We start from the raw sequence: 22175 nt of genomic DNA, 5'->3' as shown, positions 1-22175 counted from the left end.
AGATAATAAAGAGGAGAGCAGACACTTCCAATCCAAAATCCCTGCGCCTAAAAACAAGACTCAAACTGTTTTCCAGCTCAGCAGGAAGGTTCCATGCATACCTCACCCAGGAATGTCTCAAAAACATGCATCCTGAGACAGATACTCCCGAAAACTACTACGGGAGAGAATCACTTGTCGATTGATCTAGATCTATTTCTGAGACAGATCCACTGTTGGAAATGGCAAAAAGGATTTAAGTCCAATATCACATTAGACCAGTTCCTCCATATTAAATCATGGAAAGATGAATAAAAACCAACTGCAGCCAGATCAAACTCCCAACCTGCTGGTTGCAAGAGTGGTTATGTTATTTACCGGACTACAAGAACTCGCAGTTAGCTGGTCAGTAAACTGCCCAGAAAGGAAAAAGAATATATCTTGAAAATAATTTTTTTTTATAGGAATCTTCTCCTAATCGGAGAAACTATAATGATTCCCTAACTCACCCTTGTGGATGAAACAAGGGGGCTCTTATCCAGATTCATTTCCCATCCATGAGAAAGAAAATTAAGATTCCTTTCCCGACATTGAGCGCAAAGCGCACAGACACGCTACACTGTCCAAAAAACAAAAGAGGCTCTAAAACACACCGCAATGGCGTGAATCTCCTTAGAGTACACGATCCCTTAGAAGCGCACTAGGTACGCTTATTACTGCGCTACTGAGCATAAAGGAAGGAATTAAAAATTAGTTAGAGGGGTCATTAACCCCATAGTAGCCTCTAACATGATACATAAGAGCCCAAAAATAAATACAGGGGATTCTATATTAACCCCTAGTCTCCTGTCACCATCCAGTGCCTGCATACTGCCTCAGAAATCCTTCTAAGGATATATATGTCCCATATAAGTTGCAGAGAGGGGGCTTTAACCCGTTTTTAGTGCCAGTCTCCCAGCCCCAGAAGACGAAAAGGCACTTACCTGTATTCTATCTGTCCGACAGAAGGACGACTCACAAGGCATGAGAGGAAGCCACTCCTCACAGAGATCTGTGGAAAAAGAAATGAACAGAGTAAGCCTACTGTGGTATTCTGACATAGGGCAGCAATCTGTTAGAAAAACACAGCAAAGTCCACTTTACAAGTTCCTAACTTCTTTAAAGCTACCACAGCCCTGCTGAAGAGACTATCCTGGAGTACAGCTATACCCAAATTGTGATGGAAGATCAGAGCAATCCAGAGCAATAAAAAAAAATCTTGATAAAAGAATCATAATTAGAAACCAAATTACTTCACCTCCTCCTTGCACTAGAGGCAAAGAGAATGACTGGGGTTTGTGGGAAGGGAAGTGATATTTAACAGCTTTGCTGTGGTGCTCCTTGCCTCCTCCTGCTGGCCAGGAGTTATATTCCCAACAGTAATTGATGATTCTGTGGACTCACCGTGTCATTAGAAAGAAACTAGGTTTAAATTAAGCTAAAATTATAGAAAATAAAAAAGTTTAACATTACATAAAATAAACAAAATTATAAAAAATTAAACTAATCCATATGAAAATAAAAAAGCCCCCCCAAATAAAAACAACCCCTAATCTAATACCAAACTACTAATAGCCCTTAAAAGGGCCTTTTATAGGGCATTGCCCTAAGTTAAACAGCTCTTTTACCTTAAAAAATACTAAGTCCCCCCTCTAACAGTAAAACCCCCCCATCCCCCAAAATTAAAAAAAAAATACTAAAAAAATTGATTTAATAGATAGTTTGCATTGTGGGGGGATGGCGGTTTAGGGGTTAATAACTTTGATAGATACTTTGTGGTATGGGGGTTGCCGGATTAGGGGTTAATACTTTAGTTATTGCGTTGGGGCGTTGCAGTTGAGAGGTAGATATCGAGCATGCATTAGGTGTTTGATTTGATTTTAGCAGCGAGCGACGGGTAAAATATACGGCGCCGCACTTGTTTGTGGCGGCGTATATGTGATCGAGTGTAGTGTAAGGTCGGGTTACCATAGTAACCTATTAATGTTTTAGAAACCCGGCATCGGGTGGAAGCGTTAACACAATGCTAACTTACACCTACACGAAAAGAGTGACGGCTCGCAAAGCAGAAACCTTTTCAATGGAAACCTGGTACTAAAATGGAGCCGTAAATTACTTTTAGCTGTCGGCCGCTTCGATAGCTTACTGTAATGCTCATGGGATGCTCCTCTATCAGACCAAACTCGGCCAGTAGTCTTGTTATCCCGGTGTCGAGCCGGAATGATAGGGAATATCCCAGAGCAGAGAAAGTTAGTAAGATTAGGAAGGCGGCACTCACCACAGGCAGGACAGTCCCCAGCGGCAACTGCAGAGCAGTCCAAGGACAAACCACTAGAATGGTCAGGCAGGGTTTGGCAACAGCAAAGCAGTCCAAGGGCACACCACTAGGGTTCGGCAACAAAGAGGCAATCCAGAACAAGAGGGGTTAATAAGCAGAGTAGTCAGACAGGCAGGGTTCAGCAGCAGTATATCAATCCAGTATTTAAGGGGTATAGCAGGTAGAGTAGTCAGACAGGCAGGGTTCAGCAGCAGTATATCAATCCAGTAGTTAAGGGGTATAGCAGGTAGAGTAGTCAGACAGGCAGGGTTCAGCATCAGTATAACAATCCAGTAATTAAGGGGTATAGCAGGTAGAGTAGTCAGACAGGCAGGGTTCAGCAGCAGTATATCAATCCAGTAATTAAGGGGTATAGCAGGCAGAGAAGTCAGACAGGCAGGGTTCAGCATCAGTATAACAATCCAGTAATAAAGGGGTATAGCAGACAGAGTAGTCAGACAGGCAGGGATCATACACAAAATAGGCAAATTAATACAATGATCTGTCACACCCAGGAGCACACAAAGTAACACCTATACTTGGGCAGTGACAGATAATTGTAGTAGAACTTACATAGGCACAGGGTTCGCGCCACAGACGTCCGACCGGCATCAGGAGCGTGCGGGGATGACGTCAGCGCCGCACGCATCCGGACCCGACACAACCCTTGGCAACTAGCAGGGAAGGAGACTCAAGGAGACGCCGCGCTCCTAGCAACGGCTAGTGCGGTGTGGCGTGACACTTGCGGCTCCATTTTTAACGGCTCAATGGAAGCGAGCCCTTAGTTAGTGCATCACTTACCTATAATGAAATGTGCTAAATAGCATGCTGGCAAACCTTACCATGATATTACCAGCTGAATATCACGTGAACAATGCATAGAATGATATCGCTTTTAATATAGCTTTTTAAAAGCTGTAAACGGTTACCATGAGCAGTACCCACCAGTATTATAGGCTCCATAACCCCTCCGCAATAAACACATAACTGACACAACCTCATAGCATTTAACCTCTAAATTGCCAGGTCCCACTACAATAATTCCCCACAACCACTAAACCCCCTTTATTTGAAATATGCCAGCTTTGTGGGCATCCTGAGTGATAAGAAATGCTAAAAACTTTACATAAATATTTAAATATTTCTGGTCTAATATAATATACTGATATTTGTGGATGTTTTGTTTTTCAGATTACCCTTGCTTTTTAAAGTATATACACAAAGATACATATGTTTGGCCCTTAGCATGTATACAAATACAGCCAGCGACAGGGACATGCAGCTGTTATTATGACATATTCCATCACCTCCCCTGTCAGCAGGTACATGATCTGCAGGGTGTGGGTCAGTATCCTCTCTGTTGTCATCTTGTCCCCGGTCATGTCACTCGCTGTCAGTGAGTTAGTCATACGCTGCAAGAAAGAAACATAAAAACATCACTGACCCATCTCACATCACATGTGTGTATCCTGTTATAACATTCCCCATCTCATCATGGTCACATGGAAAGCATTGCAAAATATCTGCACCTACAGTAAATATTGTATGTAAGCACAGTATATATAAAGAATTAATTGTTGCATTGCAAAATATCTGCACACACAATAAATATTATATAGATGCACAGTATGGCCCCTATTTATCAAGCCGTCAATCACAAATACGCTGGAATTTCGCAGCATAATTGTGGAATGCTTATGTCACTACAGATGTTCCGAATGCAAATTCGGCACTATTTGACTACTTTTGTTAGTTAACAAATACCTACCAGGTACGCTCGCCACTATTCCGGCCCAGCGTACCTGCTTTTCAATCCGCTGCCCTTGAGGCCGCGGATGCCATAGGAATCAATGGGAGTCTGAAAGCAGCGAAAGCTCATGTTCGCTGCTGCCCGATATCCCATTGATTCCTATGGTAACGTTTACATCTAAAACCCTAAACATAAGACCCGAGTCTAAACACCCCTAATCTGCTGCCCCCTACACCGCTGGCACCTACATTATATTTATTAACCCATATTCCTAAATAAAAAAGTTATTAACCCCTATCCCGCCGCTCCCGGAGTCCACTGCAACTAACTAAAGGTATTAACCCCTAAACCCCTGGCCTCCCACATCACTAGCACTTACTAAACCTATTAACCCCTAAACCGCCAGCCCCCCACATCGCCATAAACTAAATTAACCTATTAACCCCTAAACCTAACAACCCGCTAACTTTATATTAAATATTAACTCATCCCAATCTTATAATAAATTTAAACTTAACTTTAGATTTAAATTTAACTATATTAAATTAATAATTAATCTACCCTAACTATTATACTAAAATTACATTAAACTATATTAAATTAATAATTAATCTACCCTAACTGTTATACTAAAATAACATTAAACTATATTAAACTATTAATTAATCTACGATAACTATTATACTAAATTACATTAAACTATATTAAAATAATAATTAATCTACCCTATTATACTAAATTACATTAAACTATATTAAACTATTAATTAATCTACCCTAACTTTTATACTAAATTATATTAAACTATATTAAACTAATAAATAATCTACCCTAACTATTAGCTATAAAAATGAACTATATTATATATTTAAACACCTAATCCTACTCAAAAAATTAAAATATACTATAAAAAATTACAAAGTTTCAAAAAACTAACAACTAAATTACAAAAAATAACAAACACTAAGTTACAAAAAAAATAAACACTTAGGCCTAGATTTGGAGTTCGGCGGTAAAAGGGCTGTTAACGCTCCGCGGGCTTTTTTCTGGCCGCACCATAAAATTAACTCTGGTATCGAGAGTTTAATCAAATGCTGCGTTAGGCTCCAAAAAAGGAGCGTAGAGCATTTTTACCGCAAATGCAACTCTCGATACCAGAGTTGCTTACGGACGCGGCCGGCCTCAAAAACGTGCTCGTGCTCGATTCTCCCATAGGAAACAATGGGGCTGTTTGAGCTGAAAAAAAACCTAACACCTGCAAAAAAGCAGCGTTCAGCTCCTAACGCAGCCCCATTGTTTCCTATGGGGAAACACTTCCTACGTCTGCACCTAACACTCTAACATGTACCCCGAGTCTAAACACCCCTAACCTTACACTTATTAACCCCTAATCTGCCGCCCCCGCTATCGCTGACCCCTGCATATTTTTTTAAACCCCTAATCTGCCGCTCCGTAAACCGCCGCAACCTACGTTATCCCTATGTACCCCTAATCTGCTGCCCTAACATCGCCGACCCCTATATTATATTTATTAACCCCTAATCTGCCCCCCTCAACGTCGCCGACACCTGCCTACACTTATTAACCCCTAATCTGCCGAGCGGACCTGAGCGCTACTATAATAAAGTTATTAACCCCTAATCCGCCTCACTAACCCTATCATAAATAGTATTAACCCCTAATCTGCCCTCCCTAACATCGCCGACACCTACCTTCAATTATTAACCCCTAATCTGCCGACCGGAGCTCACCGCTATTCTAATAAATGGATTAACCCCTAAAGCTAATTCTAACCCTAACACTAACACCCCCCTAAGTTAAATATAATTTTTATCTAACGAAATAAATTAACTCTTATTAAATAAATGATTCCTATTTAAAGCTAAATACTTACCTGTAAAATAAACCCTAATATAGCTACAATATAAATTATAATTATATTATAGCTATTTTAGGATTAATATTTATTTTACAGGCAACTTTGTAATTATTTTAACCAGGTACAATAGCTATTAAATAGTTAAGAACTATTTAATAGTTACCTAGTTAAAATAATAACAAATTTACCTGTAAAATAAATCCTAACCTAAGATATAATTAAACCTAACACTACCCTATCAATAAAATAATTAAATAAACTACCTACAATTACCTACAATTAACCTAACACTACACTATCAATAAATTAATTAAACACAATTCCTACAAATAAATACAATTAAATAAACTAGCTAAAGTACAAAAAATAAAAAAGAACTAAGTTACAGAAAATAAAAAAATATTTACAAACATAAGAAAAATATTACAACAATTTTAAACTAATTACACCTACTCTAAGCCCCCTAATAAAATAACAAAGCCCCCCAAAATAAAAAATTCCCTACCCTATTCTAAATTAAAAAAGTTACAAGCTCTTTTACCTTACCAGCCCTGAACAGGGCCCTTTGCGGGGCATGCCCCAAGAAGTTCAGCTCTTTTGCCTGTAAAAAAAAACATACAATACCCCCCCCCCCCAACATTACAACCCACCACCCACATACCCCTAATCTAACCCAAACCCCCCTTAAATAAACCTAACACTAATCCCCTGAAGATCTTCCTACCTTGTCTTCACCATCCAGGTATCACCGATCCGTCCTGGCTCCAAGATCTTCATCCAACCCAAGCGGGGGTTGGCGATCCATAATCCGGTGCTGAAGAGGTCCAGAAGAGGCTCCAAAGTCTTCCTCCTATCCGGCAAGAAGAGGACATCCGGACCGGCAAACATCTTCTCCAAGCGGCATCTTCGATCTTCTTCCATCCGGAGCGAAGTGGCAGGATCCTGAAGACCTCCAGCGCGGAACATCCATCCGGACCGACGACTGAACGACGAATGACTGTTCCTTTAAGGGACGTCATCCAAGATGGCGTCCCTCGAATTCCGATTGGCTGATAGGATTCTATCAGCCAATCGGAATTAAGGTAGGAATTTTCTGATTGGCTGATGGAATCAGCCAATCAGAATCAAGTTCAATCCGATTGGCTGATCCAATCAGCCAATCAGATTGAGCTCGCATTCTATTGGCTGTTCCGATCAGCCAATAGAATGCGAGCTCAATCTGATTGGCTGATTGGATCGGCCAATCGGATTGAACTAGAATCCTATCAGCCAATCGGAATTCGAGGGACGCCATCTTGGATGCCGCTTGGAGAAGATGTTTGCCGGTCCGGATGTCCTCTTCTTGCCGGATAGGAGGAAGACTTTGGAGCCTCTTCTGGACCTCTTCAGCACCGGATTATGGATCGCCAACCCCCGCTTGGGTTGGATGAAGATCTTGGAGCCAGGACGGATCGGTGATACCTGGATGGTGAAGACAAGGTAGGAAGATCTTCAGGGGATTAGTGTTAGGTTTATTTAAGGGGGGTTTGGGTTAGATTAGGGGTATGTGGGTGGTGGGTTGTAATGTTGGGGGGGGGGTATTGTATGTTTTTTTTTACAGGCAAAAGAGCTGAAATTCTTGGGGCATGCCCCGCAAAGGGCCCTGTTCAGGGCTGGTAAGGTAAAAGAGCTTGTAACTTTTTTAATTTAGAATAGGGTAGGGAATTTTTTATTTTGGGGGGCTTTGTTATTTTATTAGGGGGCTTAGAGTAGGTGTAATTAGTTTAAAATTGTTGTAATATTTTTCTTATGTTTGTAAATATTTTTTTATTTTCTGTAACTTAGTTCTTTTTTATTTTTTGTACTTTAGCTAGTTTATTTAATTGTATTTATTTGTAGGAATTGTGTTTAATTAATTTATTGATAGTGTAGTGTTAGGTTAATTGTAGGTAATTGTAGGTAGTTTATTTAATTATTTTATTGATAGGGTAGTGTTAGGTTTAATTATATCTTAGGTTAGGATTTATTTTACAGGTAAATTTGTTATTATTTTAACTAGGTAACTATTAAATAGTTCTTAACTATTTAATAGCTATTGTACCTGGTTAAAATAATTACAAAGTTGCCTGTAAAATAAATATTAATCCTAAAATAGCTATAATATAATTATAATTTATATTGTAGCTATATAAGGGTTTATTTTACAGGTAAGTATTTAGCTTTAAATAGGAATCATTTATTTAATAAGAGTTAATTTATTTCGTTAGATGTAAATTATATTTAACTTAGGGGGGTGTTAGTGTTAGGGTTAGACTTAGCTTTAGGGGTTAATCCATTTATTAGAATAGCGGTGAGCTCCGATCGGAAGATTAGGGGTTAATAATTGAAGGTAGGTGTCGGCGATGTTAGGGAGGGCAGATTAGGGGTTAATACTATTTATGATAGGGTTAGTGAGGCGGATTAGGGGTTAATAACTTTATTATAGTAGCGCTCAGGTCCGCTCGGCAGATTAGGGGTTAATAAGTGTAGGCAGGTGTCGGCGACGTTGTGGGGGGCAGATTAGGGGTTAATAAATATAATATAGGGGTCGGCGGTGTTAGGGGTAGCAGATTAGGGGTACATAGGGATAACGTAGGTGGCGGCGATTTGCGGTCGGAAGATTAGGGGTTAATTATTTTAAGTAGCTGGCGGCGACGTTGTGGGGGGCAAGTTAGGGGTTAATAAATATAATACAGGGGTCGGCGGGGTTAGGGGCAGCAGATTAGGGGTACATAAGTATAACGTAGGTGGCGGTCGGCAGATTAGGGGTTAAAAATTTTAATCGAGTGGCGGCGGTGTGGGGGGACCTCGGTTTAGGGGTACATAGGTAGTTTATGGGTGTTAGTGTACTTTAGGGTACAGTAGTTAAGAGCTTTATGAACCGGCGTTAGCCAGAAAGCTCTTAACTCCTGCTATTTTCAGGCGGCTGGAATCTTGTCGTTAGAGCTCTAACGCTCACTTCAGAAACGACTCTAAATACCGGCGTTAGAAAGATCCCATTGAAAAGATAGGCTACGCAAATGGCGTAGGGGGATCTGCGGTATGGAAAAGTCGCGGCTGAAAAGTGAGCGTTAGACCCTTTAATCACTGACTCCAAATACCAGCGGGCGGCCAAAACCAGCGTTAGGAGCCTCTAACGCTGGTTTTGACGGCTACCGCCGAACTCCAAATCTAGGCCTAAGTTACACAAAATAAAAAACAAATTATCAAAGATTTAAACTAATTACACCTAATCTAAGAGCCCTATGAAAATAAAAAAGCCCCCCAAAATTAAAAAAACCTAGCCTACAAAAATCTACAAATAGCCCTTAAAAGGGCCTTTTGCGGGGCATTGCCCCAAAGAAATCAGCTCTTTTACCTGTAAATAAAAAATACAAATATTCCCCCAACAGTAAAACCCACCACCCCCAAATAAAAACCTAACTAAAAAAAAAACTAAGCTCCCCATTTCCCTGAAAAGGGTATTTGGATTTAGCTCTATTGCAGCCCAAACCCTAATCTAAAACTAAAACCCACCCAATACACCCTTAAAAAATCCTAATCTTAAGATTAGGGTTTGGGCTGCAATAGAGCTAAATGCCCTTTTAAGGGCAATGCCCATACAAATGCCCTTTTCAGGGCAATGGGGGGCTTAGGTTTTTTTAGTTAGGTTTTTATTTGGGGGGGGGGTTGGTTGTGTGGGTGGTGGGTTTTACTGTTGGGGGGGTATTTGTATTTTTTATTTACAGGTAAAAGAGCTGATTTCTTTGGGGCAATGCCCCGCAAAAGGCCCTTTTAAGGGCTATTTGTAGTTTATTGTAGGCCAGGGGTTTTTTATTTTGGGAGGGCTTTTTTATTTTCATAGGGCCCTTAGATTAGGTGTAATTAGTTTAAATCTTTGATAATTTATTTTTTATTTTGTGTAACTTAGTGTTTATTTTTTTTGTAACTTAGTGTTTGTTATTTTTTGTAACTTAGTAGTTAGTTTTTTTGTAACTTTGTAATTTTGTTTAGTATATTTAAATTATTTGAGTAGGGTTAGGTGTTTAAACATATAATATAGTTAATTTAATTTGTAGTTTAATGTAATTTAGTATAATAGTTAGGGTAGATTAATTAATAGTTTAATGTAATTTAGTATAATAGTTAGGGTAGATTAATTAATAGTTTAATATAGTTTAATTTAATTTTAGTATAATTGTTAGGGTAGATTAATTATTAATTTAATAAAGTTAAGTTTAAATGTATTATAAGATAGGGATGAGTTAATATTTAATATAAAGTTAGGGGGTTGTTAGGTTTAGGGGTTAATAGGTTAATTTAGTTGCGGTGGGCTTTGTGAGTGGCGGGATAGGGGTTAATAACATAATGTAGATGTCGGCGGGGTCTGGAAGCGGCGGTTTAGGGGTTAATACATTTATTAGAGTTGCGGTGGGCTCTGGGAGCGGCGGTTTAGGGGTTAATAACTTTATTAGCGTTGCGGCGGGGTCCGGGAGCAGCGGGATAGGGGTTAAACAGTTTAGTATAGTGGCAGTGTTTAGTGACAGTATACAAATAAAGCTGGGGAAAAGCCGAAAAGCAGCAAGATCGATTACTGTTTAGTTAACAACAGTCCGCTGCTCATCGCCCTGTACTTGGTGCGCGGCTTTTTGACAGCTTTTTTGTTAAATTTGGAGAAAGTATTCAGGTCCGCAGCAGCGATGCTAGGTGATGTCAGGCGAGCGTATTGGTGCCGTTGAATGCAAGTAAGTTGACGGCTTGATAAGTAGGCCTCTATATATCAATAATTAATTGTTGCATTGCAAAATATCTGCACACACAGTAAATATTGTATGTAAGCACAGTATATAGCAAGAATTAATTGTTCCATTGCAAAATATCTGCACACACAATAAATATTATATATATGTACAGTATATATCAGGAATTAATTGTTGAATTGCAAAATATCTGCACACACAGTAAATATTGTATATATGCACAGTATATATTAGGAATTAAAGGGATACGGAACTGTAATATAAAATGTTTAATTATATGTAGCTAAAAAAGACTTTGCAATATACTTTCATTATTTATTTTGTCCCCTTTTCCCTCTGATTTTTTTTTTGTTTCTATAAATAATGGGTGCCGCCATGTTTGAGCTTAAGTTTCCCCTTATCTGTTTCCCTGCTGAAGATAATTAGGGACAGATATAAACCAGGCAATAAAAGAAGCAATTTCACACAGCTTTCAGTTGCCAGCCGGGCAGTATAATGAAGTAACTGGGTGACATTATAAAAGTAGTGTGGGGGCAGTGTAATATTTTCTAATATTATATAATTTTCTGCATAATTTAACACAAACTTTTTTAATGATAATTTTTGCAATAAAAACTGAACATTTTTTTAACATTAGCTCATTTTAATTTCCAAAAAAAAAAAACCTTTCATGTTTGAAATAGGGCATGTAATTTTAAACAACTTTCCAATTTACTTTTATCACCAATTTTGCTTTTTTCTCTTGGTATTCTTAGTTGAAAGCTAAACTTAGGAAGGCTCATGTGATAATGTCTAAGCCCTTAAAGGCTGCCTCTTATCACATGCTTTTTTATTTGCTTTTTCACAACAGGGGAGAGCTAGTTCATGTAGGCCATATAGATAACATTGTGAGCACGCCGTGGCTTGTGGCAGACACTGCACTAATTGGCTAATATAAAAGTCAATAGATAATAAATAAAATGTCATGAGATCAGGAGGATGTCAGAAGATGCTTAGATACAAGTTAATCACAGGCAAAACGTGTATTATTATAACTGTGTTGGTTATGCAAAACTGGAGAATGGGTAATAAAGGGATTATCTATCTTTTTATACAACAAAAATTCTGGTGTTGACTGCCCCTTTAATATTGGTTATAATTCTAGCAGGGTGGTCAGTAAAATCAGCCGTGTAGTGCACCCTCTAAAAAGGTTGCTAGCTTTATTTACACAAAAAGAGATAATAAGAGATCTGTATTAAACATGATGGCATCCATTACTTTATAGAAACTAAAGTAATTTATAGAAATTAAACCTTTAGACATATATTTTCAATATTTAAACTAATATAATTGTAAAGATACATATACATGGTAGTCTAAGGCTAAACTTTGCATTGAATACATCATGATGTCTAGCATTTATTTACTGTTTAACATCCCTTGCAAAATATCTGTGAACACAATAAAAGTTTTACATATGCACAGTATTTATCAGCAATTAATAGCCGCATTGGAAAAGATGTGCATACAAAAACATAATTTATGTAAGAACTTACCGATAAATTCATTTCTTTCATATTAGCAAGATTCCATGAGCTAGTGACGTATGGGATATACATTCCTACCAGGAGGGGCAAAGTTTCCCAAACCTTAAAAATGCCTATAAATACACCCCTCACCACACCCACAATTCAGTTTAACGAATAGCCAAGAAGTGGGGTGATAAGAAAGGAGCGAAAGCATCAAAAATAAGGAATTGGAATAATTGTGCTTTATACAAAAAAATCATAACCACCACAAAAAGGGTGGGCCTCATGGACTCTTGCTAATATGAAAGAAATTAATTTATCAGGTAAGTTCTTACATAAATTATGTTTTCTTTCATGTAATTAGCAAGAGTCCATGAGCTAGTGACGTATGGGATAGCAGATACCCAAGATGTGGAACTTCCACGCAAGAGTCACTAGAGAGGGAGGGATAAAATAAAGACAGCCAATTCCGCTGAAAAATTAATCCACTACCCAAATCAAAAGTTTCAATTTTTATAATGAAAAAAACTGAAGTTATAAGCAGAAGAATCAAACTGAAACAGCTGCCTGAAGTATTATTCTACCAAAAACTACTTCTGAAGAAGAGAAAACATCAAAATGGTAGAATTTAGTAAAAGTATGCAAAGAAGACCAAGTCGTTGCTTTGCAAATCTGATCAACAGAAGCTTTATTCTTAAAAGTCCAGGAAGTAGAAACTGACCTAGTAGAATGAGCCGTAATCCTCTGAGTAGGGGATTAACCCAACTCCAAATAAGCAAGATGAATCAAAAAGCTTTAACCAAGAAGCCAAAGAAATGGCAGAAGCCTTCTGACCTTTCCTAAAACCAGAAAAGATAACAAAAAGACTAGAAGTCTTTCTGAAATTTGAATAGCTTCAACATAATTTCAAAACTCTTACCACATCCAAAGAATATAAGAATCTCTCCAAAGAATTCTTAGTATTAGAACACAAGGAAGGGACAATAATTCCTCTACTAATGTTGTTAAAATTCACAACTTTAGGTAAAAATTGAAAAGAAGACAGCAAAACCACCTTATCCTGATGAAAAATCAGAAAAAGGAGACTCACAAGAAAGAGCAGATAATTCAAAAACTGTTCTAGCTGAAAAGATGTCTAAAGGAACAATACTTTCCATGAAAGTAATTTAAATGTCCAAAGAAAGCATATGCTCAAACGGAAGAGCCTGTACAGCCCTCAGAACCAAATTAAGACTCCAAGGAGGAGAAATTGGCTTAAATGACAGACTTGATACGAACCAAAGCCTGAACAAAACAATGAATAACAGAAAGATTAGCAAGTTTTTCTATGAAAACAGCACAGAAAAAGCAGAGATTTGTCCTTGCAAGGAACTTGCAGACAAAAACCCTTATCTAAACCATCCAGAAGAAAACTATAAAATCCTAGGAATTCTAAAAGAATGCCAAGAGAATTTATGAAAAGAGCATCAAGATATGTAAATCTTTCAAACTCGATAATAAATCTTACTAGACACAGATTTACGAGCCTGCAACATAGTATTAATCACTGAGTCAAAGAACTTCTATGACTAAGAACTAAGCGTTAAAACTCCATACCATCAAATTAATAATTTGAGTTCCTGATGGAAAAAAATTAATGTTAAGATATAAGGTCTGGCCTTAATGGAAGTGACCAAGATTGGCAACTGGACATCCGAACAAGAACCATATACCAAAACCTGAGTGGCCATACTGGAGCCACCAGCAACACAAAAGATTGCTCCCTGATGATTTTGAAAATTACTCTAAAAAGAAGAACCAGAGGCGAAAAAATATAGGCAGATTGATAACTACAAGGAAGTGTCAATGCATACACTGCTTCGGCCAGAGGATCCCCGGACCTGAATAGGCCCCTGGGAAGTTCCTTGTTTAGATGAGATGCCATCAGATCTGTTTCTGGAAGCCCACACATCTGAATAATTTGAAAAAACACATCTAGGTAAAGACCATTCTCCCGGATGAAAAGACAGAGATAATCCGTTTCCCAATTGTCTATACCTGGGAAATGGACCACAGAAATTAGACAGGAGCTGGATTTAGTCCAAGCAAGTATCCGAGATACTTCTTTCACAGCCTAAGAACTGAGAGTCCCACCCTGATGATTGACATACGCCACAGTTGTGACATTGCCTGTCTGAAAAACAATAAACGTCTCTTTCTTCAAAAAGAAGCCAAAACTGAAGAACTCTGAAAATGCACTGAGTTCCAAAATATCGATTGGTAATCTCGCCTCCTGAGATTTCCAAACCCCTTGTGCTGACAGAGATCCCCAGACAGCCTTCCAACCTAAAAGACTCGCATCTGTAGTGATCATGGTCCAGGTTGAATGAACCAAAGAGACCCGAAGAATTATATGATGGTGATCTAACCACCAAATCAAAGATAGTTAAACATTGGGATTCAAGGATATAAAAAGTGATATCCTAGAATCCCTGCACCATTAATTCAGTATAAAAAACTGGAAAGGTTTCTTATGAAAATGAGCAAAGTTAATCAAATCCAATGCTGCAGCCATAATACCAAAAACTTCCATGCATATAGCAACTGAAGGAAATAATAGAGACTGAAGGTTCCGACAAACGGAACCCAATAAAATTGTTACTTGTCTGCTAGAGACAAAGACATTGACACAATCTATCTGGAAACCTAAAAAAAAAGGTGACCCTTGTCTGAGGAATCAAAGAGCTTTTGATAAAAAGATCCTCTAACCATGTCTGGAAGAAACAACAAAAGTTGAATCATATGAGATTCTGCAGAACGAAAAGATTGAGCCAGTACCACGAGACCGTCCAAATAAGGAAACACTGAGAACCTTGAAAAGATTCTTAGAGCTGTCGCTAGACCAGAAGAAAAAGCAACAAATTGGTAATGCTTGTCAAAAAAAGAGAATCTCAGAAAATGAAAATAATCTGAATAGGGCTGCAACTAACGATTATTTTCATAATCGATTAATTGGCCGATTATTTTTTCGATTAATCGACTAATCGGATAAAAAGAGAATCAATAATAGTTTTCTATGTTTTAAATAAAATCCACATGAGTGTTACAAATATAAACTTCAGACTAAAACTTTACATTAACACAACTGTTTCTTCAATTTTTAAGCAGCAGAGCACAGTTTTATAATTATACTAAACAAAACCACAAACTGTTTGAAAAGAGGTAGAACTAGAAAGAGTTAGACTATCACTGTTAATAACATTCTGTTATTCACTCTTTCAGAAACTTTGCATTGAAATGCAAAAATCTCAACATGTCCACATGCTTCTGGCTAAGGCTGGTTCTCTGTTTGCAGCTATATTTCCTGCAGCAGAGAAAAGGCTGTTGAGGTGTATAAGTAGGGTTTTGCCAATTTCACCAAAGTGGGATATTTATCTTTGTTAGCTCTTCACCAATGCTAAGTGTTTTCTACCTTGGCAAGGGACCTCTTAATAAAGTAACCCTTGACTTCATTCTAACATAAAAATATCTTGAATATCTATATGCAATGGTAAATAACCAGCTATAAGGTTAGGGGAAATATCTAGTCCACTCTAAAAATAACGAATATATACTTATAAAGGTTGAATCTAATACATATTATCACAATTTATTAAAAATATAAAAAAACAATAAAAAACAAGATCAAACGCGCTAAGGACTGTATATCAATAACAGGACAAAGCCTTACACATTTATTTATACAGTACATATAATCAGCAATACGCTAATAATTGTGCAAACAGATAATAGTGCACGTCAATTTAAATAACTCCCATCAATCTAGGGGCAAGGTGTAAACAACAAGCTTGGCACTATATCATGAAAAGCATAGTTCCAAATCACCAGATTTAATATAAACAATCCAAATGATGACTATTATATCTGGGTTGCACATAAGCCAGGGGTAGTTGTAAACTTATACTGTCCTGAAAAAGTGAAAAGTAGATGTCCTTTAGGCTAAGGACATAACCATAAAATACAATACCATATGCAGGAGTTCATTGGAGTGAAGCAGCTGGTGTTGTGCACAGACCAACTAATTGCAAACCGATTAATCGATTATGAGATTCGTTGACAACTATTTTCATAATCGATTATTATCGATTATGCCGATTAGTTGTTGCAGCTCTAAATCTGAATGAAAACAGAAAATGAAGATACGCATCTATTGTAACTATTGTGAACAAATAATGCCATTACTGACCAAAAAAGGCAGAATAGACCATATAAACAACATTCTAAAAGATGGTATACTTATATGACAATTCAAAAAGATTTTTTATCTTTGAAATAATGAATAGTTTTGAATAAAACCCCCAAATCCTGTTACTAAAAAAGAACTGGTATAAATACCCCAGAAAACTCCAGGTCTGAGCAGCGCCTTGAGCACCAACGGGTGACCAGCCGCGCTTCACAAGTAGCCAATACATATAGGACTGAAACACACTTCAGGAAAGTGTGAGCCTTACTGGAATAGCTGGAGTATGTTAGAGAGAGAAAAAATACTTCTCACAGACGGTTTTACTCTGAATCCTATTCTGTATCCAAATCTAAGAAGTTTGGACCGAATTGAACAATTTTTTATTTTTTTTAAAAAAAAGTTTTAACCTGCCCCTTACCAGCTAAGCTGGAATAAGAACTGCACCTAAATGCAAATTTGGGGAGCTGACTTTGCTTTTTAAAATGGCTTAAATTGAATGAAGAAAACTTCCAATTATAAACATGTTACTTGGGGAAGAATTTAGAATTCCGTTCCTTATTAAGAAAAAAAGCTTAATATTTAGCCTTAGAACTCAATCTTGCAGCCCAGAGTAACAGTTGAAGAATTGAATCCAATTGTGAACCAAATAATTGATTACCTTGGAAAAAAAGAAATATGGAATTTAGAAATCAAATTAGCATTCCAAGATTGAAATCATAAAGTTCTTTTAGCTAAAATAGCTAAAGACATAGATTAAACCTCATTTGCGAAAATATCAAAAAAATGACGACACAAATGAAATTATTAGCATGTTGATCAACTTAACAATGCTAAACAAATCATAATCCGATACTTGTTGCACTAAAGTATTCAACCAGAAAACTGAAGCAGTTGCAACATCATCCAAATAAATTACAGGTCTAAGAAAAGTACCTGAAAATAAATAATTTTCCTTAAATAAGAAACAAGTTTCCCAAGGAAAAAAATAAATACTATCTGCTATAGGAATAGTAGTATGTTAGCAAGAGTAGAGATAGTCCCATTAACTTGGAGGATCTTCCTCAAAACTAACTGCCGGCAAAGGATACAATTAAAAACCTTAAAGAAGGAATAAAAGTAATTCCCGGCCTATTCCATTCCTTAGTATCAGGAACTGAAAAAAAAACTCTGAAGAAACCACAGAAGGTTAATAAGCAGAATTTAAATCTTAGCTAGTCTTAATCAAAAAGAACTAGTTACTTCAATATCCAAAATAATCAACACCTTTTCAACAAAAAACGAATGTACTCTATTTAAAAATAAAAAAGTAGATTTGTTAGTATCAATATCTGATGAAGAACATTCTGAATGAGAAAATACACCATCAGAGAAGGATAATTCAGTATGTTGTTGGTCGTTTGAAACTTCATCAACTAAATGAGAAGTTTAAAAAAGACCTAAAAATTTTATTAGAAGGCGGGATAGCAGACAAAGCCTTTATACTAGAATCAGAAAAATATTCTTATAAATTCCTAAATATATATTGTACATAAGATGTAAAAAGAATAGCAATAGATAATGCATAAATACTAATGGACTCTGCATGTAAAAGTTTATCATAAAAACTTATTACAAACCATAGCTAAATATAAACATTCATAACATTAAAATAAATGAACTTAGCTTTGGTAGGACTGATAACAGTGATCAGGAATCCCTCAGTATTTTCTGATTCAGGAACAGCCTTTAAAATATCTTGCAATATGTAATAGAAAAAAACAACATATAAAGCAAAATTATCAAATTCCTTAAAGGGACAGTATACACTCATTTTCATATAACTGCATGTAATAGACACTACTATAAAGAATAAGATGCACAGATACCGATATAAAAATCCAGTATAAAACTGTTTAAAAACTTACTTAGAAGCTTTCAGTTTAGCTTTGTTGAAAAGGTAGTTGGAAAGCCCACTGCAAGTGGGAAATAAGACACTTCCCCCCTCCCCCTTCTTTTGCATATGAAAAGACCCTTTACACAAACAGGAGCAAGCTGGAGAAGGTATACCTCAGTACTCACATAAAACTTTGGGGCTTGGTTAGGAGTCTGAAAATCTGAGCAATGTTATTTAAAAATAAGCAAAACTAAACATTTTTTTTTTTTTTTAAAACTTCATGGGCTATATAAATAGATCATCTACAAAACATTTATGCAAAGAAAAAATGAGTGTATAATGTCCCTTTAAATGACAGTTTCAGGAATGTGAAAAAAAGCAAAACAAACAAGCCTCTAGCAACCAGAAGCAACAAAAAAATGAGACTGAAATAATGTGAAAAAATGGCGCCAAGTATGACGCCCACATTTTTTGGCGCCAAGTAAGACGCCCACATTATTTGGCGTCAAGTACACCAAGGCAGAACATAGAGTGATCTGAGATGTCATCGCAGAAAATGTAGCATGTCTGCAGAAAGAACAGGAACTGTTAGCACTTTAACTTTTCAGTGCTGCTCCACATTAGGCTGTTCTTTTTAAACAAAGCTGTTCTCTGGCTGCATTGTGTAAGTTTTCCTTAACACAGTGCCTCCAGAGCAAAGTGCTGTTTGAAGACAACAGTCAAATATGCAGCAGTGGATTTATTGTTGTCTGGCTCTGAGATTTTTGAAAGCTCGTTCCCTAGCTTTTCACAGTCTGCAAAGCTGTTTTTCTCTGAATGTTAGATGTTCATATGAGCAATGCATCTTTTTTATTACTACATTTCTATGTTAGACTAAGAGAAAATTAAACAAATTAATTCAAGAGACATTTTACAATTACTTTTTTGTCTGCAGCTAATTTTCAATGCAATTTTCAACTACTGCACTAGATTATACAACTTTAAATATTGCTTTATTCTCCAGTTAACCAACACATTGCAATTGATCTGGTGCTTTAGTGTAACTGACAAATTTACAATTTTATTTTATTTAAAAATGACCTGCAGAAAAATTTTCACTAAAAAAAATCTCATCGCAGAAAGTGAAAAAAAGTTCTGTCTCTGGTGTCAAGTATAACGCCCATATTTTTTGGCGCCAAAAATTACGCCCACATTTTTTTGCGCAAAAAAACGTCTAACACACAGGCGTCAAAAAATGACTCAACCATGTGTAAACTTCCGGCGTCAACTATGGCTCCGGAAATGACGAAATTTTGCGCCAAAAAAGTTTGCGCCAAGAATGACGCAATAAATCAAAGCATTTTCTGCCCCCGCGAGCGTAACAGCCCGCAAGGAAAAAAGTCAATTTGAACATTTTTGAAGGTAAGAAAAAATATTTATTCATATGCATTTCCCAAAATAATGAAACTGACAGTCTGAACGAAGGAATACTGATTAACCTGAATCATGGCAAATATAAGTTTAAAACATATATTTAGAACTTTACATATAAAGTGCCCAACCATAGCTTTGAGTGTCATAAATAGAAATAAGATTTACTTACCCCAAGACACTCATCTACATATAGCAGATAGCCAAACCAGTACTGAAACGAGAATCAGTAGAGGTAATGGTATATTAGAGTATATCGTCGATCTGAAAAGGGAGGTAGGAGAAGAAATCTCTACGACCGATAACAGAGAACCTATGAAATAGATCCCCTAGAGGAAGACCATTGTATTCAAATAGGCAATACTCTCTTCACATCCCTCTGACATTCACTGCACTCTGAGAGGAAAACCGGGCTTCAGACTGCTGCGAAGCGCATATCAACGTAGAATCTAGCACAAACTTATTTCACCACCTCCATGGGAGGCAAAGTTTGTAAAACTGAATTGTGGGTGTGGTGAGGGGTGTATTTATAGGCATTTTTAAGGTTTGGGAAACTTTGCCCCTCCTGGTAGGAATGTATATCCCATACGTCACTAGCTCATGGACTCTTGCTAATTACATGAAAGAAATACATTTTATAAGCATTTAAATGGTCATTTTGTGTCTAACATTCACACTGATTTGCAGTCCAGGGGCAAAACCCTTAAGAAGCTTTTTTAATATCTCCTTTGCTGTGGGCAATTAAGGGAAAATATAACTAAGCTCCTGCACTGATCAATCAATCACTGCCAAATATGTTGCAAGATCAGTTTCTGGATCCTGCAAGATACTTTCAAGTATCTTTGCGTGCAGTTAAAAAAAAACAAACACAAAAAAACACATAGATTATATTGAGATAAATGATAGGATATCCAGGTAACATGCACAATGAAATTACCAGGATGTGAGTAGACTAACCAGCTAGCAGGTGTACGTACAGGAATGATCTATATATGGCATATTATGTACACATGCTTAGGGCCATTTTATACAATAGCACTTCCTCTTCTGTACAGATTACTACTTGATTATACCATATAAATACCAGTTTATTCTTTGTTAGCCTAAGCCTGACATCACTTTATAAGCTGCCTATTGCTGGCCAGTGTATGGGGGTGATGGAACAAATAACACAAACTGTCTCATCGGGTGAATTTCTACAACAGAATATTCCAAGAACAATTCTACACTTTTAAAATTGCAAAAACACCTTAAATATGGGCTTCTTCTTTCCCTCTGAGCCTCTATCACTTCTTGTTGCTAAGCAACTAATACACATATTCCCTGCAAGAGGTTACCATGGTGTTGTTATGATGTTTTCTCACCTCTCCCGTCAGCAGGTAGAGAATCTCCAGGATGTGATTTAGGATCCGCTCAGGCAGCTTCTTCTTCATCTTGTTCATGGTCAGTGATATTGTGTAACACTGAGACCTGCAGCAGTAGCACATACAGAAATTACACATATAAGAATAATAGCCATACATACACTTATACACACACTGACCTATGCATACACGGATAGCCCACATATATCTATACAAACTCACATATACACTTCACATATATGTATGCATTCATATACACACACCTCATAATAAAGACTGTTCCCTCTGCCACACACACAGCCCCCTCCCCAATACATTATATACAGATATATAATATTATAGAGAGACTCACTCTATCTTTCTCCCCCCCCCCCCCAGCACCTTATATACAGGTATATAATATTACAGCGATGATTACTCTGCCTCTCACACACAACCCCAGTACTTTATATACAGATATATACTATTATGGGTTACTCTGCTTTAAACACACACAATCCTCTGCAGTAGCTTATACAGAGTTATTTACTATTAAGAGACGTTCGTTGTGATGCACACACCCAGTGCTTTATACACAGACACATCACCAATTAGATCGTTACCTACATGAAACCACCGTATAAAGTGCTAAGACAGCAGCAGTTTGTTCCGTATAACAGCAGCAATTAAATGGCACAAACAGGAAGCTGCATTGGAGATGCCTGCAGCCCTGCACAGCTACTTCCGGTAAATCTCTTTCCTGTGTGGTCACATCAAACATGTGACTTGTGACATGGCTAGTCCTTCTGCGGGAAGGGAAAAAGCTGCTACACTAGCAGGAAACACGAGGGGGTGGATATATTGACTCAGCGCCTACTTGCTACTTTTTTATGTATAGTGAGGTAAGTACACGATGCTCAGACTGTGTGTAATGTGTGTAATATGTGTATCTCACTTGTTTATATGACTGTGTAGCTTTTGTAGTGTTATGTGCCTGTGTATAAGGTGCTGGGGACAGGTGGTGTGAGTGTGAGACAGATCAGTAGTGTTATGTGCCTGTGTATAAGGTGCTGGCGAGAGGTGGTGTGAGTCAGATATG

At 37.3% G+C, this 22175-nt stretch overlaps 1 protein-coding gene across 1 annotated transcript in view; it reads right to left on the bottom strand.

The window, feature by feature from the left end:
* The window catches only part of LOC128657295 (gastrula zinc finger protein XlCGF66.1-like), a 54471-nt gene extending 32691 nt beyond the window's left edge, over positions 1-21780 (bottom strand). Inside the window, exons 1-3 of the mRNA XM_053711583.1 lie at positions 21704-21780; positions 21098-21203; positions 3643-3747 (exon numbers count right to left, since the gene is read on the bottom strand). Coding sequence (XP_053567558.1) covers positions 3643-3747; positions 21098-21203; positions 21704-21705 — 213 coding nt within the window. The 5' untranslated portion in view covers positions 21706-21780. The remainder of the gene's footprint in view (positions 1-3642; positions 3748-21097; positions 21204-21703) is intronic.
* Between the last annotated feature and the right edge of the window lie 395 nt (positions 21781-22175).

Source organism: Bombina bombina, chromosome 4, assembly GCF_027579735.1.
Source record: "Bombina bombina isolate aBomBom1 chromosome 4, aBomBom1.pri, whole genome shotgun sequence".
Lineage (NCBI taxonomy): Eukaryota > Metazoa > Chordata > Amphibia > Anura > Bombinatoridae > Bombina > Bombina bombina.
The sequence above is the reverse complement of the archived record's forward strand: the minus strand, read 5'-3'. Positions and strand labels throughout refer to the sequence as shown.